The sequence below is a fragment of the Pelodiscus sinensis genome, chromosome 7, assembly GCF_052426305.1.
Source record: "Pelodiscus sinensis isolate ZL-2025 chromosome 7, ASM5242630v1, whole genome shotgun sequence".
In the NCBI taxonomy this organism is placed as follows: domain Eukaryota; kingdom Metazoa; phylum Chordata; order Testudines; family Trionychidae; genus Pelodiscus; species Pelodiscus sinensis.
Genome location: NC_143058.1, coordinates 40,587,124 through 40,613,448, shown reverse-complemented (window position 1 = coordinate 40,613,448; position 26,325 = coordinate 40,587,124). Strand labels below are relative to the sequence as shown.

At 41.9% G+C, this 26,325-nt stretch overlaps 1 protein-coding gene across 3 annotated transcripts in view; it reads left to right on the top strand.

The window, feature by feature from the left end:
• The window catches only part of STK39 (serine/threonine kinase 39), a 298,192-nt gene that overhangs the window by 73,837 nt on the left and 198,030 nt on the right, over nt 1-26,325 (top strand). The window contains exon 1 of one of the 3 annotated variants that reach the window (XM_075933550.2): nt 16,577-16,909. The exons of 1 other annotated variant lie outside the window; for it this stretch is intronic. In XM_075933550.2, the coding sequence (XP_075789665.1) occupies nt 16,801-16,909 (109 nt within the window). In that variant the 5' untranslated portion in view covers nt 16,577-16,800. Of the gene's footprint in view, nt 1-16,576; nt 16,910-26,325 lie in introns of those variants that run through there. One more of the 3 variants, XM_075933551.2, reaches the window with a different exon arrangement.

The window sequence follows — 26,325 nt, the reverse complement described above, 5'->3', positions numbered from 1 at the left end:
GAAGTCTGGGATATCTAATGTTTAAAGTTTCTGTGTTCATCCAAAGATGCTGCAGTGTTTCCACTTCTTCAGTTTAAGCAATACTTGATCAAAACTGTTGAAAATACAACAGCTGTCTGCTCACCAACACACAAGAGAACCTTTATATATGTGAGGGAGGATTTGAGTTATGAGAGAATGAAGAGACATGCACTGTTATCAATCTTACCTATATGTATTATTTCTCTAAATACTAGATGTGACTGTTGGAGGGGTGGGTTGTACAGTTGCCTTGTGATTGAGGTGAGCTTGCCTTGGGATGAGGTGCTATTTTTTTGCATTTCAAAGATGGTAACTCTTAAGGCATACACACATCTATCTGGTGATTTCCCTAAACCCTGCGCCAAACACTACTCATGTTAACTGAGGAAGTGGGTCTGCCCCACGAAAGCTCATCACCTATTAAACCATCTTGTTAGATACCCCAATAATGAGTACAACATAGCAGAGATAGAAACAAAATGAAAAATTAGTTCTTCCTAAGTCTATGGGTTTACTAATACTGGGGAACTGTAAGAGATGTGAAGTCATAGTCCTATGAGGTCTGTCTGTACCCAGGCTCGGTTGACAGATTGACTGTTCTCTCTATTTGATGGATGTTTTGTAGCCTTTGTGAAGTGCATTGACTCGATTCAGTACCTGGCAGACATCACAAATTACCACAATTGGCATAAAATGACATTTTTGGGCAGTCTCAACATAGGCCAAGAACTAACAAGGCATAGAGAATAAAGTGCCCTCTCCTCTTATAGGTTGTGTCTGCTGGTCAGGGTTGAGGCGCTTTGACTGGACAGTGGGAGGAAGTCTGTGTCGTCTTTTTCTGCATTTAGCTGAGTGGCTTCAGGCCAATCAATCTGGTATCTCTTGTGATAAGAGACTGAAATACTACAAAGCCTCAGTAAGCATAAACAGATCTTTTTCCATTATGAAATTATTCATTTGAAAGTAAAAGGTATTTCTGTTTGTCCTTACAAAATACATGGATTTGTAATGTGTCAGGAGAGGGGATATGTCACCTGAAACTTGCTGAGAGAAATATCAGCAGGGCGAATACAAATCAATACGAGTTACTTCCCTGATTTATAGCATGCGTGTCAGATTGCAGGTCCAAGGGCTGAAGGCACTTTGCTTGATGCATTCGTCTGACCCCACATGTCAGTTTCAAACTGTGCAGAATTTGAGCTTTCAGTTTAGAATAAAAAAAAAAGCACCTGGCCTTGGGGATTGAGAAGGAAACCTGTGTTTATTTTATTGACATTATTTATTTTACATATAGGAAAGGATTTAATATAGAACTTACTGCAGATTCAGACTCTTTCTCCCCCACCCCACCCTACCCATGTACCCTGTTCTGGAACACAGGGATAAAATAGTCATGAACCTATCATCAATATTGTGGGCACTTCTACGGTTGTAGCTTACTCCCTCTTCCATCTGTTTTCCCAAGCCTGAAGTCTGCAGACATGTGCACCTGGGTAACTGTACATGATTGATAGTTCTAGTGAAGGCAACTGGGCTACTCATATGCACAAGTGTTTTGTGAAGCTTTATTTTTGTGCAGTGCTATCATGTGACCAGCTGCTCAAAAAGATTCAAATGCCACCCAGATGATTAGCAGAGCACCCACGGCCAGCAGCATGTGTTTCCATTGATAGTGCACATCTACACATGCCTCTGTGTATATAACAAAAGTTATTCTGCACATGAATGGAAAAAATTGGAAGGAACATTGCTCTGAGGTCATAGTTATTTCTTGTTCAGAGCCTGGTATCAGTCACATCACTGTATTACTTGAGGTGAGGGGTCTTTGATCATTTGCATGTGTTCAAACCACAGTTACTCAAATTAATAAACCTTGGAACTATTTAAATGGGCTCTTAGCCTCCCTGTGAGACAATTTCCTATTTTGTAAAATGGGGATCATAATTAGATCCAGTCACAGTTGATGGAACCCTCTCCCCTAAAATTTGATTAGATTCTCTCCCACACTTTCCATTGTTTTTGACCAGCTCTAATCAGAATTCCTGAGAGGAGCAGCGGTACCATAAGAAGTAATTTGCTAGTGTTTTTAAAGTGCTTTGAAGATGACTAATACAATAGGCATGCAAATACTAATTTTAAAAGTTAATAATTCTGTTGATAACAGTGAGAGATCTCCTGCCAGTCTAGGGTAGTCTATGGTTTTTAGTATGTAGCTCAGGCTTATAGACCCTAATTAAAAATATAATTCAGTTCTTTCTACAGAAAGTCTGTTTGTCATTTGATTTATAGCATCTAGTGGACAGCATTTAACTAAAAAGGTGTCTTTATTTTTTCTAATTGCTATACATAAATCACTTTAATTGTTCATACTTTATATCATTCATATAATGAACTGTTGTATATCAATAAATATAAACACATTTAGCATGAACAGAAGCCTTTTCTATTAAGTTCTATTTTCAATTGTAGTCCTTATTACAGCAGAGGACATATCTTGTAAATATTATAAATCTTATGAATTTTCATATGTCCAAAGCAGCAATGAAATTGTCATCCATAAATTCCAGAATTATGTTTATTGGGAAAGACAGAAAGAGAACTTTACACACTGAAGTTTGGAAAAGTCTTAGGAATACAAAGGTTAAAGTAAATGCCTTTTGCCCCCATTAAAAAAGAACTGGGAACCCATTCCTTGCCTTTGAAAACGCAGAAAAGAAAAAAAATTGGCCTTGTCCTCTACCCCCAGTATTAGGGCCTATCAGCAATACCATTGTTGCCTATTCAAGGGAAAAGAAAAAAGAAAAAAATGGCAGGCCTTCCTTGTATATTACTAGATTTACCTGGCATTGCTTGGATCCTTAACTCAATTAATTTTTGTTTTTTGGAAACAAAAATGAAAGTCTACATGGTTCATGTAAGTCATTGCTTTGGGGTGGGACTGTGGATGAACGGTTCAGTATGCAGGGTACCCTGGGGAAAGAACACCTCTCCTCTCTCTCTGAAGCTGCTTGGGGCTAGGTGAGAAGCACCTCCCCAAGGCTGCTTCAGTTCCAGTGGGTACAGCTGTGGGAGGGGTGCATGTCCCCTGACTGGGGCAGGTCCAGGTTTATCTGCCCCCTGCACTTGCCAGCCAGAGTGAGGAATGCAGCAAACTACTGTCTGAATTCCCATCTATGGCCCCTCACTGTCCCCCTGTGGACATTTTATAGCCGTGTTTCTGACAGTGTACCGCGGAAACACTTTCAGAAACACTTTAACTGGCCGCCCTGGTTTGTTTATGTACTGGTGCTGTGGCCACGGAGCCTCGCGGCTCCCATTGGCTCTGTTTTGTCCTTTGCAACCAAGGGGAGCAGTGGGAAGCGGTGGCCTGGCCCACGCCGCTTCCTGCACCTCCCCTTGGCTGAAAAGGACGAAACGGAGCCAATGGGAACCGCGAGGCTCCGTGCCTGCAGTGCCGGTACATAAACAAACTGGGACGGCCAGTTAAAGTGTTTCTGAAAGTGTTTCCATGATACACTTTCAGAAACACTATTATATAGTATAACTCTCCCTGCCTTCCATCCTTTATCCCCTGCTGCCCCCATGTGGTCATTATATAGCAGAGTCTTCCCTTTCCGTTTTATGAGAAGCAATCCCATTCCAGGCATATCCTATTTTCCTGGTGCTTCCCTGCTGGCTGCCCCGCTCCTGGGCTCCTGTCCCTGGGGCTCCCTGCTGACCCCGCTAAAGCTGGCGCAGCAGGGGCTCCCCACCTTGCCGCCCACCTGCTGCCCCAGAGTCTCCCGACGTTCAAGGACCGCCTGGCTGCTGCCAGTCCCGCTGCTGCAGTGTGTTCCCCGGGGTTCTTGGCTGGGGCCACCCAGCACTACCGGCCCTGTTACCGATGGGAGTTCCCCAACTGGAGCCACACGGCCATCTCGCTCCACCACTGGAGCTGCCCTGCCATCCACCTCTGCCAGTCCCATTTCAGCTGGGGCTCCCCAGTGGAGGCTGCCTGGTCACCCAACCCCGCTGCCATTGGGGGTTTGCTGGGATTCCTGGCCAGGGCTGCCTGACCGCTGACAGCTTCACTGCTACCAGAGGTTCCCTGGCTGGGGCCGGGGAACCCCAGCCATGTGGCCTCACTAACATTGAGGAATGCTAATGCCCTGTCAGACCATGGATGTTGGCAGACCAGAGAGTTCTGGATTTGGGAGGTTCAACATGTAGTAGATTATTACTATGACCTAAATTTACACAGACTGTCTTCAAATATCTAGTAGCCTTTTAATCATTTTTGCTGCTTGCTAACTTTATGCGTGTCATTTATCTTCAATAATTAAACTGCATTAGGCCTGATGAACATTTACGATTTTTACCTTTTGCCATAGCTATGTCAGTTAGGGTTGTGATTTAAAAAAAATAATCACAACAATGCCAGTAAAAAACCATTTTAGAAATGGATATATTACTATAGTTCATGCTGGACAAGGGGCATTTACACTGATATGATTGTGTCCACGCTAGAAGATAACTATTCCGGCAAAAACCTCCAGAGTGGATGAAGTTATATCAGTATACAAACTCTTATCCAGATACAGCTTAGACCTGATCTACACCTAAAAATTAGACCAACTTAGCTACATTGCTCAGGGCTATGAAAAAAATCAAACCATGTGCAATCTAGACCTAACCACTAATATAGATGCAGGTACCTTGCCAGAAGAATTCTTCTGTTGACCTAGTGGCTGCCTCAGAGAGATGTACTAATCACACTGAAGGAAAACCTCCTTCCATTGATGTATGAAGTGTCCACAGTATGGTACTACAGTGGCACAGCTGCACTGCCATAGCTCTGCTGCTGTGGGGTAGACATACTCATAAGCCGATTCCCCCAACTGTCATAAGCTATACTCAGACAACTGTACCTACAACTATGTCTAGACTGCTGCTTTTTTTCCGGAAAAAGGTATGCAAATTGCAGATTGCAATTTGCATACCTTTTTCCAATTTTTTTTGGTAAGAGGCTTTTCCAAAATTTGGCCCACCTAGACTAGGCCAAATTTCGGAAAAACCTCCTTTTTCGGACGAGCCTTTCTTCCTCATGAAACAAGGGCTTCCGAAAGAGCACGTCTGCTCTTCTGCAAAAAATGTCAGAAGAGCAGATGCGCTCCCTTGACGCGGTAGAGTTTTTCTGGGATACCTCCGGGCTTTACCTGGCATAGCTATGTTGATATAGGTGTGGTCTTTTAAACAACATAGCTCTATCAGCAAAACTTTTAAGTGCTAACAAGACTTAATTTGCTTCATTTTTCTGAATTTAAAAAGTGTGAATTGATATGTGTAGGTTTCCATTACTGTGGGGATGACTTGATTTTACAAAAATCATTGCAATGTAAAAACAAACAAAAGAACCACTTCTGAAAATTAATTGTTTGCTCTATTAGACCTGCTAAATCAAATGCCAGATGATCGACCAAAGCATCAATCTTCCGGTAAGTATAGACGTGGCCACAGGGAACTGTTATATCGACAGCAATGACAAAATCTGTCCTGAATCACAAACTCTATTTACAGTATCTCACGGGGGAGAAAGGAATAGTTAATGGAATTAAACACTATTCAAATCAGAAATAATATCATTTAGAATAAAACTATTTAATAACAGTTCTAACTCATGATTAAGCAGAAAACAAATCTCATCACACTGAAAGAGTTGATTTTTCATTTTAGGAAACTGTTTTGTAAACATTGGCAACAGCTGAAACAAGTGATGGTCACATTTCTTAGAGCTCACGAATTAAACACTTAAAAAATTCTTTCCCATTATTTCTTTAATCCCCACATTCCCAGGATAACATCAATGAAATAATACTAATAAGCGTTGCCCATTCATTTACTATTTGATACATTGTCCATTGGACAAAGTGCAAAGGAGCCAATTTATGACATGCAGATGATTAATACAATATTCATACATGTATGCATCCCACTACTCAGTACACAAATAGGAATGTGAACAATTCTAATGCTGTACAGCTCTTTAGTTAGGCTATGTCTACATTACATAATTATTTTGGAATAAGTTATTCTGGATTAGTTATTCCGAAATAACATGTCTACACTGTAGGAAAGCCTGAAAATTAGTCCAAGGCAAGCTTCCCTAATGTAGACGTGCTATCTCAATTTAGAGCCCCAGGAGGAATAACTTAGAATGGCCCTGGTGAGGCGCTATTTCGAAATAGCAGCAATAAAGCGTCTAAACACGCCTTATTTCAGAATAGCTATTTCGGAATAGGCGTTATTCTTCATAGAATGAGGTTTACAGAAGCTGGAATAAGCCGTCCGTTATTTTGAAATTATTTTGAAATAACAGAATTGCTGTGTAGCATTGTTATTTTGGATTAACAGCCATTATTCTGAAATAACTTTTGGCTATGTCTACACTGGCATGATTTTCCGGAAATGCTTTTAAGAGAAAAGTTTTCCGTTAAAAGCATTTTCGGAAAAGTGCGTCTAGATTGGCAGGACGCTTTTCTGCAAAAGCACTTTTTGCGGAAAAGTGTCTGGGGCCAATCTAGACGCGCTTTTCCGCAAAAAAAGCCCCGATCGCCATTTTCGCCATCGGGGCTTTTTTGCGGAAAACAAATCTCTGCTGTCTACACTGGCCCTTTTGTGCAAAAGTTTTTCGGAAAAAGACTTTTGCCCGAACAGGAGCAGCATAGTATTTCCGCAAAAGCACGGACAATCTGACATGAGATCGTCAGTGCTTTTGCGGAAATTCAAGGAGCCAGTGTAGACAGCTGGCAATTTTTTCCGCAAAAGCAGATGATTTTACGGAAAACCTTGCCAGTCTAGACACAGCCTTTCTGTGTAGACATATCCGTAGCAGCCATTGCTGCTGTATTCCCATTTGCTTCTGTGTGTAAGGGTGTGTGTGTAAATTAATGCTTATTCAATAATAAAAATAACTATTTTTAAAGGAAAACATTGTCTTAATTATTGAAAGCGCCTGAAGAGCAATGACTTGGACCTAATGGGAATTTCCACTCACAAGTGTCCTGCCTTTCTATCACAGGTATATTATTTGGTTCCCATTACCATAATATTTAAGCACCTCATAGTCATTAAAGTATTTATCCTCATAGCACCCATGGGAGGTCTCCTAAAGAACTGAAACACAGTGGGTAGGATTCACAAGGGGATTTTGGGCAAAGCAATACTCGGTATTGCACTGCTTAGCTTTGTGTGTCCTGCTTTCTAGTGGAACTCTCAACTATGAATTGGGCACTCAAGCTCCCTATAAAATGTACAACAGTAATAGAGAGGTAGCTGTGTTAGTCTGATCTTGGTAAAACAAAAGGAAAAAATATGTAGCACTTTAAAGACTTACAAGATAGTTTATTAGGTGATGAGCTTTCGTGGGCCAGACCTACTTTTTCAGATCATATTCTGAAAGAGAATATGCTCATCATCTAATAAACTATCTTGTTAGTCTTTAAAGTGCTACATATTTTTTCCTTTTGTTTTATACAATGTACAGGGAGAGTTACGTACCAAAAACATGGAATCACAAAAGCCAGCACACTAAATGGAGAACCACCAAAGCTAGCCAATAGGAAATGCTGATGAGAGGAGTATGGCTTAAACAAATTTCTCTAAAGGATTTAGGTGCCTAACTCTGGGCACAAGGGAAGTGCCCATCTCTGCTTGACATTCACAGTCATGAATCTTCTCCTAAGGAAAGGTGACTAAGCCAAGTTAGCATCTCTTATACCCTGGTCACCCATAAGGCTTGGAGCACTCACCTCGAAAGAGGGATATCTGTGTTCAAATCCCCTGATGCAGAGAAAAGATTTGAAGCTGGATCTTCTACTTCCCAGTAGAGTGCTCTAACCAACAACCACTAGCCTAAGGCATATTCTGAGGCAGAGCTACCTCAGCATCTCCTCTTGAAACTGTTCCATTGTATATAAATAATGAGCTATTCATTAGAGCACAAGGACTGGAATTTGGCTCTTCTCTTGGGATGGAGAGTCATCCTTGTGCTCTTTGGCCCAAAGAAGATTTAATTATTTATACATAATAGCACCACTTCAACAGGAGAACTTGGAGGAGCCTTACCCCCACAATACTCTTAGCCCAATGGTTTAGGCACTGTCTGAGGAGGTAGCATAGACCTAACTTCAAGTGCCAACTCCCAATCAGGCAAACTAGATTTGAATCTGGGTTTTCTGCATCAGTATACAAACCGCATCACTAAAGCCTATAAGAGCAGCATCACTAATGTCCTTTGTGAGGGTTTAAATGTACTCAGAGCCTTCCCCCATCAGGCCTCAAAGGCAAAATAGGGGAAAATCTCTAATTTGTGAATTCCACTGGGGTCTAGATCTTAGTCAAGTGCCAAGCTCCTGGGTGATGTCAAAATTTAGACAGCTGCATACATGCTCAGCTACTGATATTTAGGCATCTTGGGGGCTTTAAAGCTACGTCTAGACTGCAGAGTTAAATTGGAAAAAGATACGTAATTTACAATATGCAAATTGTGTATCTTTTTCCGATGTTCTTTCAAAAGAGGGTTTTCTGAAATTTGGCATGTCTATATGGCGCCAAATTTCAGAAAAACCTGCTCTTTCGACACATCCCTTATGCCTTGTAGAATGAGATTTACAGGGATGGCAAAAGAGTGCATCCACTTTTCTGAATTTTTTGGGGGAAAAGCGGATGCATTCCTTGGACTGCTTTTCTGGGATACCTCCAGTATCCCGGAGAAGTGCTGCAGTCTAGACGTAGCCTAAGGGTGCAAATGTAGATGCTTAGGGACGGGGCACCTACCTACAAAATTAGGCAGCAACTAAGTAGAGTTTCTTTAAATGCCAATAGAATGTAAATATTGGACGTAGCAGTTAGGTACCTAAGTCCCCCTTGTGAATCCCACTCTAAGAACAAGACCCATATCCTCAAAGGTATTTAGGTGCCCTACTTCCACCTAAATCTTATGGGATCCTAACTCCCACAAATTTACATTAAAAGGACATTTTCAAGTGGTTTTAGATGCTAAAAGGCCCTCTTTCCTTTTGAGGTGTGGAGTTTAGTGAGTTGACCAAGGTTACACAGGAAGTCTAGGGCAGAGCAGGGGACTTAATGCAGATCTCTCAAGTTTATGTACTACTCTAATCACTGGCACATCATTCCCCCATACCTGATTTCTACATCAAGGCAAATGTACATTGTTTCCTGGTGGTCAGCTTCCGCTATTGGGGGGGTTATATTAAATCCTTAATTTTGCTTTAAATCCTACCTAAGTCTTATAAGATCCTAACACCAGAAACCCTGTAAAGCAGTTGTGTAGGCGCTCATTCCTTTCATAGATCAGGGCAGATCTTCAGATATGATCTTAGATGGTATTAAACACTCTCAGCTACGCTCCTTCCCCAAGGGAAGATCCTGGAAATTGGTAGTGCTCAGCATCTTGCAGCATCAGATCCTCTGCTAGTCAAGGCAGGTGGTGTCCTTACCTTAAACCAGTCAATTAAGAATACTCTTCCCTCTGACAAGATGAGCTATGTGGAGAAGCTCTTACTGCCTAGAAGGCAGGACAGCTAGCCCTGGGAAATGAGAATCTCAGTTGTTTATAATATTGGCTTTAGATTGAAGATATTGTAAAACTATATCGGGGAAATCTGGCCAGTGCTGCTGGACTTTGACATTTTTTATTTGTGAATTACCACAATCTAAAAGGGAAGCCAGAAATAAAGGAAATGAATTTTTATTTCCATATTTGGACTCCCAGAAGGATGTATGCTCAGCCCCTGGTCTTCCATTAAGTAATTCAGTAATGCTAAAAGTCATCACAAAATAATCTTTAGATATATAATGATCTACATATATATTAGGAGAATTTATACCTGTATCTTTACTTTGGAGTTGTTTCCTAGGGCATGTCTACACTAGAAAATTATTTCAAAATAACATATTTTGAAATAATAATTCTCGAAATAACTATTTCAAAACAGTGTGTCCACACTACAATGACCTTGAAATTAGTCTGAGACAAGCTCCCTTAATGTGAACACCCTACCTCGACTTAGAGGCCCACAAAGCACTGGGGAGTAATTACTTTGAATGACTCTGGGGAATAGATATTTTGAAATAGCAGCAGTGGAGTGTCCACACGAATGCTATTTCAAACTAAGTGTTATTTCTCATGGAGAGCAGGAATTATTATTTAGAAATAACCAGCCCCTTATTTCAAAATAATAGGCTTGAAAGTATGGCTGCTCCAACTGTTATTTCAAAATAACTCTCCTTATAACTCCTAGCGTAGACCAGGGCCTATAGACGTAAATTATCTAGGAAGCATATGCACATAATTATAACAATTTAGATTACTGCAACTTATGAGTCTCAAACAATAAAATATACTAATTAATAATACATGAAAAAAATATATTCATTAAATGCCAATGAAGAAATTTCGGATCCCACTTGGATATAGCAAACCACACACACTAAAGCCCTAATCCTGCAATGAGCTTTCTCCTACAAGTAAGACCCCTGTGCTCAAGAAATCCCCCACTGATTTCACTGAGGCTCTGCACAGGCTCACTGGACTGCTCAAAAAATATTCCTTGCAGAACCAGTGGCTCTGTCAGTGTGTTATATTAGGAGGCCTCCTTTTATACTGTAAAGTTGGTGCCAAGAAGACTCTGTTCTTAATCTTTTAACTTGGCAAAGTGTGAACACATATACACTTGTAAGTACTAGTAACTGTACCTAGCATGCATGGCCCCAGTTCTACAAGCTCTTATGTAAGTGTTTGATTTACCATAACTCGTTTAAGTGGCGAGGAGTCCTGTGGCACCTTATAGACTAACTGAAGTGTAGGAGCATAAGCTTTCGTGGGCAAAGACCCACTTCGTCAGATGCATGTAGTGGAAATTTCCAGAGGCAGGTATAAATATGCAGGCCAGGATCAGGCTGGAGATGACGAGGTGGATCCAATCAAGGAGGATGAGGCCCACTTCTAGCAGCTGATCTGGAGGTGTGAATTCCAAGAGAGCAGAAGCTGTTTTTGTAGTTAGCAAGCCATTCACAGTCTTTGTTTAATCCAGAGTTGATTGTGTCAAACTTGAAGATGAATTGTAGCTCAGCAGTTTCTCTTTGAAGTCTGGTCCTGAAGTTTTTTTGCTGCAGGATGGCTACCTTTAGATCTGCAATTGTGTGTCCAGGAAGATTGAAGTGTTCCCCTACAGGTTTTTGTATGTTGCCATTCCTAATATCAGATTTGTGTCCATTGATTCTTTTAGGTAGGGACTGTCCAGTTTGGCCGATGTATATAGCAGTGGGGCATTGTTGGCACATGATGGCATATATTACGTTGGTAGATGTGCAGGAGAACGTACCAGTGACAGTATGGCTGATCTGGTTAGGTCCTGTGATGGTGTTGCTGGTGTACCGTATTTTCCGGCGTATAGGGCAACTGGGCGTATAAGACGACCCCCTTTTTAATTAAAAGATAGGGTTTCATCTTATACCCCAGTGCCCCTCCGCCTCCTTTGCTCCCGGTGTCCCTGGTCTGCTGGAGATGGTCCCCAGCAGACCAGAGGCACCGGGAGCAAAGCCGCCAGGAGCGCCTGGGCTTCACCCTCCCCCCCCCCGCCGGAGCCCCTCCGCGGCTTTGAAAGCCTCGGGGGAAGCCGGCGGGGGGGCATCCCAGGCGCGCATGGGCTGCCCCCCCGCCGGAGCCCCTCCGCGGCTTTGAAAGCCTTGGGGGAAGCCGGCGGGGGGGGGGGGGGGCATCCCAGGCGCGCATGGGCTGCCCCCCCTCCGGAGCCCCTCCGCGGCTTTGAAAGCCTCGGGGGAAGCCGGCGGCGGGGCATCCCAGGCGCGCATGGGCTGCCCCCCCTCCGGAGCCCCTCTGTGGCGGCACCGAGGTTTGTTGCAAGGATTGGTTCCTGAGTTCGAGTTATTATGGTGCGGTGTGTAGTTGCTGGTGAGAATATGCTTCAGGTTGGCGGGTTGTCTGTGGGCAAGGACCGGCCTACCTCCCAAGGCCTCTGAAAGTGAGGGATCATTGTCCAGGATGGGTTGTAGATCACTAATGATGCGTTGGAGAGGTTTTAGCTGGGGACTGTAGGTGATGGCCAGTGGTGTTCTGTTGGTTTCTTTCTTGGGCTTGTCCCGTAGCAGGAGGCTTCTGGGTACACGTCTGGCTCTGTCAATCTGTCTCCTCACTTCCTTGTGTGGGTATCGCAGTTTACAGAATGCTTTTTGAAGATCTTGTAGGTGTAGGTCTCTGTCTGAGGTTTGGAGCATATGCGGTTGTACCTCAGTGCTTGGCTGTAAACAATGGATCGTGTGGTGCGTCCAGGATGGAAGCTGGAGGCATGCAGGTAAGTGTAGCGGTCGGTAGGTTTTCGGTATAGGGTGGTATTGATGTGACCATCACTTATAAGGTGCCACAGGACTCCTTGCCGCTTTTGCAGATTCAGACTAACATGGCTACCCCTCTGATACATAACTCATTTAGGTTTCCAATAATAAATTAATAAAATAAAATAATAGTAATAATAATTTTATACTACCATTTATACAACTAATGGATCAGAAATAACAGGAATCAGAACCAATATTACTTACCTATGTCACTTGTAAAATAGGCCTTAGAACAAAAATGCTTAGAATAAAGTTGATTAATCAACAGGCAACAAATACTGAACATGAAGAGTGGGATTTTCAAAAGTGGTCAGTGTTGGCCTCTTTTACCATTGTAATCTGTAAGGGTTGTACCACTTCATGTCAAGTAGTGACGTATTCTCGTAATAATCAGTAGGAAAGGCTAAAATCAATCTTAAAAAAACAGCCTGAACTTTGACTTGTACCTTATACTTAATCCTTTTTTCAGCTCAAATAAATCTTTAGTTCCAAATAGCAACTTGGATCCCTTCCTGGCATTTCCTATCTTTGCAGTTATGTTGGCGGGCCCCCTACCTCTTTAAATGTTTGAAAGATTTTCTAGGAGAAGTATCTCATTTCACCCTTTAATGAATTAGGAAGGTCTTCAATGCTGTATGGTCTCTCTCCAATGCATTCTTGGGGGAGACCTACTTCACAAGGGCAGATGCTCAAGTGGCACAGCTCAATCATTCCACGGCTTTGCTGTTGCTCTTCTTCTTGTTTGGCCTGACTTTGGAGCTCCCCCTTGAGTAATATGCCAGCATGCATGGAACACCTTTGAGAAGTTTTATAGTGTATAAGAGCCTTGATCTGAAAGGTTTTCCCCATGAAAGCTGATAATCTCATAAAATGATGGGAACCTTATGAGCTTCAGGTTCCTAGAGGCAGGTAATGCACCTTGGGAAGAAAGAGTCCTGTCATATCATCAGATGTAAAATAGTGCATTATTTCAGCAGAAATAGTGATATAGTATCAGTATCAGCACAAGAATTCATGTTTTGTTCTGTTTATTTAAAATCTGAATACAGATGGAGGAGTTGGCTCTTTTTTCATCGAGTGGCAAGGAACTCATTTTTTTCCTGTGCTGATTGACTGCTCTGTAACATTGTAGTCTATTTTTTTCTAGCTATTGATGGCAGAAACAGCTTCTTCACTAACACATTGTAGTCTTGGCAGTTGGCATTAACTTAAAAATTGAGGTATTAGCATGACAATTTTATACTTCATCTTCCAAATTTTGCTAACCTTTCATTTTGTTGCATACAATTTCTAATGTGTATATATTAAAATATTTTAACTACATTTCATTAAAAGTCAATTAAGAGAAGAAATTTGAGCATCAGTGCAATACAGAAATGTTCAGTGCTTCCTTTCTGTACTGCAGAAATGGGCATCCATCTTGAGCCTAATTGGCATGTATAAGGATGAGAGAAGAAACCTTCAGTGCACAAACATACTTCCACATTTGCCAAGTGTTAGAATACAGATAACAGACTCAGGGGTCCCTCTTTCATTCAGCATTCAGATTTCCCAACAGAACTTTCATGACAACAAAACAAAAACGACTTAATAGTTAAGCAAATTGCTATTCTTTTCCAAGGTGTTCTTCCTCTGCTAACAAACCAGCTTCCCTAAATAAGCTATACAGCAATATTCATGGGTTTTTTTCTTGGTCCAATTTTGTTTTCTCTTCTCTTGTTTCTCCCACTATTGCTTTAACATTTTCTACTCTAGTTTTCATAGAACTAGTAGGAACAAATATTCTTTTATCTTTAGTATTCATCAGTGTAGACATATTGATCTTGAAACACTCCCCACTCAGATAAAATTTTCCAATTTTAGTTTGGATAACCTTCAAAAAAATCTTTCAGTCATAGTTCCAATTACCTACATTAAAAAAACCCATAAAGTATATTTTGTTTTTTAATTACAGCAGAGCTCTGTTAATCTGAAACAATGCAATATGTACAAGTCATTTAGGGCCAAAAATTGGACTGAGGACAGGACTTGACCTGTATTTTCTGGAATTATTTAATAGGAAAACATTTCTACTAGAGCTATGAAATGTACAATAAAGAGAAAAAAAGAGTTAAAATCCATGTTGTTGACATCAGAAGCAGTAGAGTTCATAACTTACATAGTGACTTTGCTTTTCTGCAGTCATCTCTGTTTTTGTGCAATAAAAAAACAAAAAGGAAAAGGCTCATACTACTAACTTCTCTACAGCAACATCATCATTTAAAATTTCTTCAGTACTAATCTAAATTCTGTTCAGCCAAGAAATTATCTCTCTGCAGTGCACAGAAACCTGCTGGTTCACTGACAATACAGACTGAGTTCATACATGGTTTTAACTTGGCACAGTTCCATGCACCTCAGTGGAACTTATATCTGCAGGTAATTTGGCCCTTAGTTAAGGTCCAAAAGCTCTAGGTCTACAAAGATAAATGCATGTGCTTAAATTTAAGAACATGAATAATCCACCTGAAATCAACAGGACTACTTACATACTTAATGTTAAGCATATGTATATGTTTTCTGGGTTAACAGATGCTTTTTGTCTCCTTGCAACCCCTGTGAAGTCCAGAGATTTCAACTGGACTCCTCACAAACAAGATTAATCTATAACTGAAGTTTCAACCTTTTTTCATTTGCAGACCCTGCATATTTTGAAATGGAGGTGGAAACTCAGGGGTGCTGGAAAAATTTATAAAGCGTGGGTGTTAAGGGCCATTGAACCAAACCGTAAACTCTGTATACAATGAAAACCATGTCAAACTGGGGGGTTTGCAGCTCCCTCTGTGACCCTACTTCCAGCACCTATGTGCAGACTACTTAGGAAATTTTAGACATAATCTCTGGATCCCCAGGATCAGGGTCCATCAACCACAGGTTGAAACCCACTGTTCCATGATACCAGCCGCCTTACATAGACCCTTCAGATTGTCTGCACCCTTCGCAAGGGGCTCAGAACCATAGGCTGAAAATTCCTGGATTGGGCCTATTTACCTTGAAAATAAGCCATAACATCCTTGCAATAATCTCACATCTTTTATAACATCATTGACTGAGACTACCCAGATCAACAGGACTGAGAAAAAGAATTACAAAGACTGGGAATGACCACAGAGTGAAGGACTGTACAAAACAAGTCATGAAAAGAGCAAGGAATGAAGTGAAAGCCATGATGCCTCCTAAAAGTTAGCACTACCTTTTTTAAAGAAAAAGTCTTAACTAACAGATAGGTAGCTATATATCTATATCTATCTATCTATAGGGTATGTCTACACTATAGTTTTTTTGGAAAAATTGCCATTTTCCCCAACAAAACTTGAGGCAGTTGCATTCTTCAGCAAGAAACTTGAAAGAACGGAGGGCTTTTTTTCCAGCATTGGTAACCTATGAGGAAGAAGCCTTTTTCCGGAAGAAAGGTTTCGCAAAAAGGCCTGCAGACATCTGCTATTTATTGAATACCACAAGAGATCCCCCCTTAGTCTCCACACCCCCCCAGTCACTCACTCTATTTTCAAACTTTAGAGCTGTGCAATAGTCATATTTTTTTCAAAGCAACATATGCTTTTTGTCACTGTGGATGGGGAAGAGGGAGTTCTTCCAAAAGAACAGGAAAGAGGAAAGAGCACAGGTGCCCTGGTGGTCATTCTGTCCATGGCAATTATAACTTACATGTGAGAGCGTGCCCATTCAAGCTGGATGCTCTCTTCCAAAAAAGCAGATGGCTTTTTCCATGCACTTCTGCAGTGTGGAGTGCTCTTTAGGAAGAAGTTTTTTTCAGAAGAGCTCTTCCAAAAGAAGCCTGTAGTCTAGACCTAGCCTGCCCCCCCCCCTCCTTAGACAGTTTTTTTCTACAGGACAGATTAGTGGAGTCTCTCCCATGGCTGAAGCCCCAACCTCAAGAGGTGCCAAGTGATGCCAGACCTCGCCAGAGAAGCAGGGGCCTGGTCGCTGGAGAGTTGCACACCCAGGAAGGTGGATCCATCTCCGCCCGCCCCCTCCCCTCCCGGGGCAGGTGCATGCCCAGCAGGCTGCGAGCGGGCCCCTGCAGCGTCAGCCCCCCCCCGTAGCTCGGCGGCGCGCTTCTTGCCAGCCTGACACCGCGGCGCGCGGCGCTAGGGACCATGCCCGGGGCTGTCTGGTGCAGCCGCAGCTCCCCGCCCCGCCTCCTCCCCGCCGGTGCCCTGCCCCCTCCTCCGCCCGCCGTGCGCCTGGCGGCTCGCAGGGAGGCAGCGTGAGCCTTGAGCGAGCGAGCGAGCGGGGTTAAAGGTGCCGCTGGAAGGGAAGTTTGGAGAAGGTCGTGCGGTGTCTGGGCGCGCCGTCAGCATCATGGCGGAGCCCAGCGACTCGCCTGTCCATCTCCAGCAGCCCCCGCCGCCGGCCGCGCCCGCCGCCTGGCCCATCTGCAGGGACGCCTACGAGCTGCAGGAGGTTATCGGTCAGTGGGGCCGGGAGGTGCAGCCGGGCCGGGGTGGGGGGCCAGGAGCGAGGGGGGCGCTGGCAGCCGGGCCTACCGGCGTTTGCTCTCCGCGGGCTGGAGGCTTCTCTCGCCGCGTTGGGTGCGCCAGGCTCGGTAGCGGCTGCAAACTTTATTTCCGAGGGGCTGGCTGCCCGGCAATCCCCACGCGCGAATGGGGTGAGGGGACTAGGGCTTGGCGCGTCCCTCCGCGGCTGCCCCGCTCTCCCCACCCGCGGGGGGTGGGCGGTGGCGCCTGGTGGGAGTGCAGTGGCAGCTGCCCCAGCCTTCCTCTGTGCTGGGGGGTGGAGGGGCAGGATCCGCCCCTAAGCATCTTTCCTCCTCCGCTATCTGTCACTGGAGAGCAGAGAGCTGTAATTAACCACTGGCCTTTCCTCATCTCTGCTCTCGCCTGCTGTACCGGTGCACTCTGCGCCTTGCTCTGGCTGTTGAGATTAGTCTGCATCTTTCCGGTGCTTCTGGGTGGGGGGAGGGGTGTTAATTTCCGTATCTGTGACTTTTGCTGATTTCCTTTTCTAAAGCTTTCATTTCCCTTTGCCCTCTCCTGTATTGCTTTCATTTTTCCCATCTCCTCTTCTCATCCTCTCCATCACTCTACTCTCCTATACACTATGCTCTTAGTGAAACCACTGTTGTGATTATGGCTTAACTTCATTGGTGCAAACCTTCCCCTTCAATTTAAGGTTTAACACCCTCCCCCAAGCCCATACACAGTGTGTGTTGTGCATGTAGCAGTGGCCATCAACTGTGCCTGATTTAGTTTTCCTCCCATCTATGTGGGTCAAATAATCATGAATTTTGCAAGGTGAAAGGACAGCTGATGGTAACACTATTGTATAATGAAACCTGTACTCATTACTGATCTGGAGAATGTTATTGTACTTTATAAAACCTTGTAGTAACTAAAGGCCAGGTTTAAAATTGCAATAGTTAATTCCTTGAGAGTTAGGCTAGAATTCACTTACTTAAATTCCAATAGATTTGCTTTGTGTTGCTCCTGTACTTAGTGGTGATTTTAATATTGAGCACCAATTGCTGACTGTGGCAGATGACCATTTAATCAGAGTACTGTAGTAAATCGTATACATTCAGCTTCATTTCTAAGGATATCATATCCACAATCTGAAATTAAGTGTTGGCAAAGAGAAATAATTTACCCATTCACTCTCTAGTTTTAGCAGGCTTCTGTTTTACACATATTCTCTTCCCTTTTATTTTCTGTTTCTCCACTTGAATTGCACTAAAATGACTGAAAGGCTGAGGCCTGGTCTATGACAGCAAAACTTTTAAATGTGTGATCGGTGTGGGGGGACTCTTGCTTCTGTGACATAACTATGCTGCTGAAAGCCCTAGTGTAGAACTGGAATAAGCTAGACCAGCTAAACAACTCTTTGTCTAGTATAGGACAGCTCTCCAGTTAGGTGGGTTTGCTGGCAAACTATAGCCTCAAATCATTTCTGCTGTAGAAAAGCCTGAGAAAGTGTTACTCTAACCCTTATCTGCTGTTGTGATGGAAGTCTGTAGCATATTTCTTAAGTGCTGGTTGTTCACCAGGGGTTCAGTTGTAGAATGGCTGAAGATTATGGTGAGGGGACAGTATTTACTTTTCAAAAAAACAATTTTTATAAAGAGTCTATAGAGCATTCAGAAATTTTAAATAGGTATAGTTTATATATTGATACAAATATTTAAAGAGCCCATAATTGCAAAGATGGGACAGTGTGGGGAAATGCATTTCTTGTGCAAATAGACAACCATGCTAATTGCTAGTATGGTATTGCAGCAGTAAAGTGACAAGGAGTTTTTGTATACCATAAGAATCACTTCTTCCTACTAAGATGCGGAGTGTCTTTTCGGATGTGCTGAGTATCTTCAATGTCTGTTAAATCCTCTTTACATTGAGTTTAGGCACAATGTTTTTGTCTAATTCCACAAGCAATATTTCCTATTAGTAACATAGCTTTTTAATTAGAGCCTCTCAAAGACAGCAGTATAGATATAACTTGTTGTAAGTGGCAAAAGACTGCTGAGTCAGACATGGTTCCTTAAATGACTAAAATAAGATATACTGGAAGTCCATTTTGCATGCAAGTTTAGTGCAAATGAGTAAATAGGGTTATAATTTTAGCGTTGCAGGCTCAGTTTAATATTGCATAATATCTTCAAATGAACTTTGTGTACGTAGGGTTGCTTTTGTATACCTTCATCTTGGTATCCACTATCCATGGGGAAATAATACAGTTCTTGAGTCTGACTGCCCATCCTGTGACTTCAGTTCAGTCAGCAGCGTTTAATCACTTCATGAACACAAATGTTGCCACTTATTAAACTTTCCATAGGTGAATAGTTTTATTTTAAGTGCACACAACTGTTTGCAGGATAGGAACCTGAAGGGATATGATTTGTTCTAATAGGCTTTGCCAGTTAAATGAGGAAAAAATACAATATATTGAGGCATCTGAGTGGGATTTTTAAGAAGAAAGAAATACCAGTCTTCTTTAGCACAGACTTTCAGAGGTTTACATGGTATGGAATATTTCTTAAGGTAACTAAAGTCGCTGTCTATCTGTAGGTGTATCAGTATTCATTAGTGACAGCCATATCTCTGAAAAGTAATTTACCTCTTGGAACTGGTCATGTTTGATTTTAATATTTTGCAAGAGTAAACAGTTTCTGTCCTGCTGTTATAGGATGAGCAACTGGCAATAGTGCCACTGTTTTTAAATAACCCTTTACTTGCTGTTAAACCCCTTCATACATTAATGAAAATTGTAAATACTGCCTTTGAGCTTTTTATAGCAGGTGTCCTAAATGATGACCCACCTCAACCCATCATATACCTGGCAAACTGGTGGCTCAAAGGCCCATTAGGGGAAAAACTGATAATTAACATGTGAGAAGCTCTGTTTCCTCTAGGAGCTTTGCAAACAAACAAATAAAAACCCCTGCTTATTTTGCTGAACAAATACCCTTTCTTTTAAAGTTGTGTTGACACTTGTATTGCAAATTTATATTTTTAATAACTCATTAAAAATAACTGTGGGTTTAAACCTGATTGGCAGTTTGTTGGAACAGAAGAAAATAGCTTTCATCTGCATCACAAACACATTCAAATAAATGGCGTAATGGGTTGGTGAGACTTTCAAGAACAGCCAACAACACGATCTTCAAATATCAATATAGTTTTGAGACTTACAAAAGGCAAAGCAAATTGTCTTTAATAGGAAAAAAAGTCAATATTCTTGTCAAATTAGGCTCTCTCATTGTAGATTTGGCTCTGAAAAAGGTGACTAATATGACACGTCTGATCAATTGCTTCACAAAACTTCTACATTGTCCTCCCTTCTAACATATAAGGGAATTCATTCTTTAGGATTTGCTAACTGAATATTCTTTTCTTTCTATCCCATTTTATGTAATTCTGTATCGGTTAGATTGCATTGAGTCTTATATTAAATGAATGAGATTCCACCAAAGACAAAGCAATGCTATGCTTGTGAGAACATTACTTAAGATTGTGTCCCATTTGTAAGTGAAGGGCTAATTCTCTCCAACTTGCTGGCCATTTTGAGAACCTTGGGGGGAAGGTTCTGTTAGAGGCAGTAATGTGACCTCCGTTAGTGTTGCTACCAGTGTCCACTATAAAGCCATATTTTCACTTATCTTCCTATAACTTTGCTGTAATTGTCTGGCCAAATTAAAGTACTTTTGAAAGGAAAGGATTGTATCTACAGACTTTGGAGAGAAATGACACCTATTACAGATCATTTTTAAGTTCTCACTTGAAATTTTGACATGGGTCTAATTTTTGTCTTCTCATCCTTCCTACTTCAAAAAACTTATGATATGGACTTTTAATGTAACTAATAGATTCCATGAGTTGGAGGCAAACTTCTGCATAAAGACGTTTTTACATAAAAGAACTTCTGTTTCTAACTTACCAAAAACTATCAATTGTGTGGTGGTTTTGGGGACAACCCTGCTCCTAACTGACATTAGGATTTTTGTTTGATGCTTTCCTCTCCATCACCCTCTGCCAGGGCTGGCCCACAACATTTTGGCATCTGAGGCAGGGAACTCAAAAGACGCCCCCCCCCCCCCATGCCCTCTTGCTGCACCAGCAGCAGACACAATTTTCTACACTGTGGGTCCTAGTGGTGTCCCCCCCACTGTCTGGCTCCTGCCTCAGTTTGCCTCATGGTAAGGCCAGCCCTGCCCTCCGCTCCCCCCCCCTTTTTTTTTTGCCAATGACTTCACTGAGAGCAGGGCTATTTACTCAGTGTCCTTTTCTAGTAGCTAGTTTTATCTAAGAAAGAATGAGTACTTTCGTAGGTTTGAGCTAATGGAGACATTCAGCTCAGTATTGGAGATGTGTGGTTGTGGAGATGCAGGACTGAGGTTCAGTCGTGACTCTGCAGGTGCTTGCTGCCTTGTATGGTTATGTCGACTCTACAGGCTTCTTGCGGAAGTGATCTTCCACAAAAACTACTTGTGCAAGAGCACGTCCATACCGTGAAAACGCATTGAAAAAGCGATGCACTTTTGCTCAAGAGAGCATCCAGACTTCATGGTCACTCTCTCTCTCGAAAGGAAACTTTGATTGCTATTTACAGAAGGGCCATCAGGGCACCTGTGCTTTTTTTGATTGTCTCTTTTCAAAGAGCTCTTGCGCAAAAAGGAGTTATTCCTCATAGAAGGAGGAATACCTGCACTGGAAAACCCCTCTGTTCTTTTACTTGCACAAAAACACGCTTGAGGTGTGAACACTCTGCCAGTTTTTGTGGAAAAACGCCTGTTTTTGTGCAAAAGATCTGTAATGTAGACCTAGCCTAATGGAGAGAGGAAACATTTTTGATAGTTGCAGAAGTAATTGTGGTGCTGTGTTTTTTGTTTGTTTTTTTTTGTTTGTTTTTTGTTTTCATTGTCCTGATAACCAGGAGGATATAATATCACTGATTATCAGAATGTCATAGAAAACTTTAGTTAACCTGTACAAGCATTCAGGGGTTTTCTTGTTGGATTGGTAATAGGAACAAAAAAACACTAGTCACTTCTAATCTGCTCAACAAAATGTTACATTGTGGAGTTGAAACCCAGGTACATCTTGATAGTAGCTATTGCAAGAGGCTGTTCAAGTACATGAACTGTAAAATGTTTAGGAAACATTATCTTAAAATCAGATGGTGGTAGTAGTATTTATAGTGTTTAGAATTTTTTCTGTTCCCAGAAATGTTACCTTTAAGTTTAAATAAATACAAATTTAACTCTGATCCAAATCAAGTAGTATAGTTTTGTCACTATAAACAATATAAACAGGAAAACTATATTTATAAGTGTACACACACTAATGCGACTGATCAGTTTGCACTGAAGTCCACATAAATAACTTATTGCCAGTCACGAACATTTCATTTTAAAGCTATAGGTTTCTCAAAAGTTTAAAATACTTTTTCAATTGGGGGGGAAAAATTGATAAAACTTCCTAGTTAACAGTTAACTTGTCATTTCTTAAACTAGAAAATACAGAAGAAGGGGAAAAGACTAAAAATGATGGGTCATAGTCAAACAGCTATATTGTGATGAAACTTGCATTTCTTTATAATTTGGTGATGGTTACATGGTCACCTAGGTTTCTGATCTGCAATTGAAAGTCTCACTGGTATAACTATTTTGGTTGGGGTATGACTACTTTTGGGGGGGGCGTGGGGAATCAACTGCAAACTAGCTCTTAGTTGTCATCTTCCATCTAAGTTCTGGATTTTATAACTGATGTGCTTATTAATTTCAGCGTTACTTAGAAAACTTATGTAACTGGCTTTTGTTCATAGGGTGACATCCCTCCTCCCCACCAACTCAAACTTGTAAAACCTGACCATCTGCACACCAGGAAGCTGAGGGGCATGAAAATAGCTGAGTGTAGAAGAAGAGAAGAGAAACTTGGATTTCCTACATACTGATTAGTAGCAAAATAAGATGAATAAAGCCTGTCCATTTCAAACTAATCTAACTCTTTAGTCAGTCATATACAGATTGAAACTGTCTAATCTGGCACTCTCAGGTCTGGCAACTTCTGTGGTTCAGAATGATTTTAGTTAGCTGGATGTCTACTTAACTTAGTGACGAGGAGTCCTGTGGCACCTTATAGACTAACTGAAGTGTAGGAGCATAAGCTTTCGTGGGCAAAGACCCACTTCGTCAGATGCATGCATCTGACGAAGTGGGTCGTTGCCCACGAAAGCTTATGCTCCTACACTTCAGTTAGTCTATAAGGTGCCACAGGACTCTTCGTCACTTTTGCAGATTCAGACTAACACGGCTACCCCTCTGATACTTAACTTAGGTGTGGCCAAGTTTCCCACAGTCCCATAAAGTTTGTTTACAGCTACCAGTCCTGGCTCCCAATGCTCTAATTTACTCCTAAAATACCTTCTAAGAGCCTGTGAGCAGTAGAAGTGTTGTCAATGCTGCTAGACAATATTGACACCCCCCCCCCCCCTCCAGTCCGGAAAATTCTCTGGTTTGGCACCAGTCAGGTCCTGAGGGTGATGGAATAGAGTTTCAGTCTGTAATATGTATTTTCTTGGTGCTATGTAGTGATGACTGACAGAATTGAATGGTCCAAATTTTCCTCCCTCCAAACTGCTGTGCAGTGTCTTTTTACTCTCATCCAGCTCCCATGCTACCTTATCACTCATTCCCAAGGACTTCTGGAACCCAAGGTGAAACAGCTCAGAGACCTGAACAAGCTTAGCTCTGCATGGGGGCGAGGGGGAGAGATGTACTTTTGGAGGCACTGTTGTGCTGGGTGGGTTATGTTGGGAGTAGGAGAGGTCTGGGAGTAAAGTGTAGATGTTCTTCCGAGTCTTAGAAAAAGCTGTATTGCTTGGAAAAATTGTATTACAATTGTAAAATTTATATTTCAACAGTTTTAACCTGGTCCTCTTTGAAGGCTATGGGCTTCTAGGCGTCAACTACAGGCTGGCTGCAAACTAAGTGTGGTGAGTTGTGGCACTTTGTTTTAAGGAGCAGCCTGTCTTGTGTCTCTTCTTTAGGTTCTTGTGTTGTGGATCTCTAATTTGTTTCTTGGAATCCACTACAACTTTTTAGAAAGATGAAATATAAAATACAAACAACAGCCATCCAGTTATATGCTGAACATGCCATAGAACAATGTTTGAAGAGGACATACTGTAAGGATCCAGAAGAAATTCCATTGAATTATTCTACTAATCTCTCACTTTTTTTTTCTACTGGAGAGCTACTTGCCCAAGGAACCGGTAGTCCTGTAGACCAATTGCCTTGATGTAAAGTCTGTTTCCCAGCTGGAACCAGAAACTCTTTGAAATTAGAACTGTCACCCACTAACTTAGTGGAAGTAAGCTAATTACACAAGAGGAGAAGCAGGTGGTTATTGCAGAGGCCAGGGCAGGCATTTCTGTGTAACAGCTCTTTGTGGCACTCACTCTGAAACCCTACTTCATGTTTAATATGCTGATTGCTGTGACCCTCTGCAATGTGACTTTGGGGATTGGAAAGAGTTGATGACTTAGCCTACAGATCTTTCAGACCTAAATGGCTGTTGCTTAAAGTAGCTAAATACATCATTTTTTTCCCAAGTCCCATCTTAAATACATTCTCAGTTCTTAAGCTTTCTGTGTGTTTAGCCTGACCATTTCACAGCAATTATTCTTTGTGACCATCAAAGCTTGCTGGAGGCATATAGGGTCACCAACTTTCCTGAGCGGATGTCATTGCTGCAAATGGTGTTCAGTCCATCATGTTGGGAAAGTTAGCAATTCCTTGATTAGGAAGCCTCTGAGCAACAAAGGAGCCAGGGTGCAGTCTGCTGCAAATATAGGAAGATAATCATGGCATTGGTTTACGCTTTTGGTTTTACTTTTGGAAGTGAATCTTGACTATCCGAAAAAGCTGGAAACTGAAAGAATACCTCCTGTAGAGGTTGATGACATTCACTCATAGCAATGAATAAATATATAATTTTAAGTCTGGTTTATAGCCCTGGCCATCAAATTGAAGTATTGATAATTCCCTTAGATTGTGTGTGTTAGTATTGGAGTGCCGTGTATGGTTATCTTCTGAAAACTGTTATCACTTAGTTTGTCATTATTGTATCCTGCATTAGAACAGTAAGCTACCATGGTCATGATTTCTAAGTTCAACTTCTGTATAGTGTCTAGGATGAGGTGGTAACGTTGATGTGAAATAGAAGAGCAATTAGCTGCTTTAAGACTATCTTTCTTTTTGGAGTGTGTGTCTGACTTGCAACAGCCAGGAAATGCACATCAAAGCTCTTGTAGAGCTATAGAATAACGGATAGTTGAAAGTCTTATTGAGAGGATCTAGGCAAGTACATTACTGTAACTGAGTCTGTATTTCTGAGTTCTTCATGACTGCAGGTTCAGAAGGGTGTATCTTTGATGTTTACAGTTCCATCGTTGAAATAAGTAGACATCTTAGTTTCTGTGTGTTGAGTCAAGCATGGCTTATGAGCATTTTGTATGACCAGACTAGAAATTACAAACATTTGGGTTAATCTCTCTCCCTCCCCCCTGCTCCTCCAGTATATCTGTGATTGTGTGGTAGTTCTGTCCTCCTTACTCCCTGCCAACGGTCTCTCTCTGAAACACTACAGGAAATTGCAGTGGCGGTGGATGGGGGACAGGGGAGGGAGAGAGCGAGCAAGCGTGCATCAAGGAGTGAGATGTAGGGAGGGCCTGCTGAGAAGTCTGCATCTACAAGGCTGCTGTTAATGGTGGGGAGAAGGCAGTGGAGACAAACACAAACTCATGGAGACCGAAGGAGGGGATCCATTGAGGGCGGGGGGGGGGGGGAAGTGGGGAAAAGTCATGGTGATAGACAAGGGATGCTTTTTCATGGGTCTGATCTCAAATAAGGTAGAGAGCTGCTGGAGTCTCATGCAGAGCTGGATGAATTTTAGGTAGGTCTCTGCACATGGCTCTCCCTTCTCCTCTGAAGAAGACAGTAGTCTAAAACTAAGTCCCTTGGGGATCTTATAGCTCCATAACACAATTCTTGGTATATTGATAAGTACAGTAAAGCTTGGAGAATTTTTGGGGTCCCCCCCCTTTTTTTTCCCTTTAGAGAAATAAGCAAGAGGTTCTGGCAGTGTCATACCTTCAAGGGCTGTTTTCAAAAGCTAACAAGATTGTCATCAGCACTAATGAATTAATAAAACTTATAGAATCAGAGGGATTAATATTTCCGGCCTTTACTCTCTGACCTAACTTAACTAGTAAATGGGCTTATGAAAGTCTAGTGTGATAAATTAGCATTGATTCTGTTATGATTAACAAAATGAGTGAATTAGTTCATTAGACTAACTATTTTTCAGAACT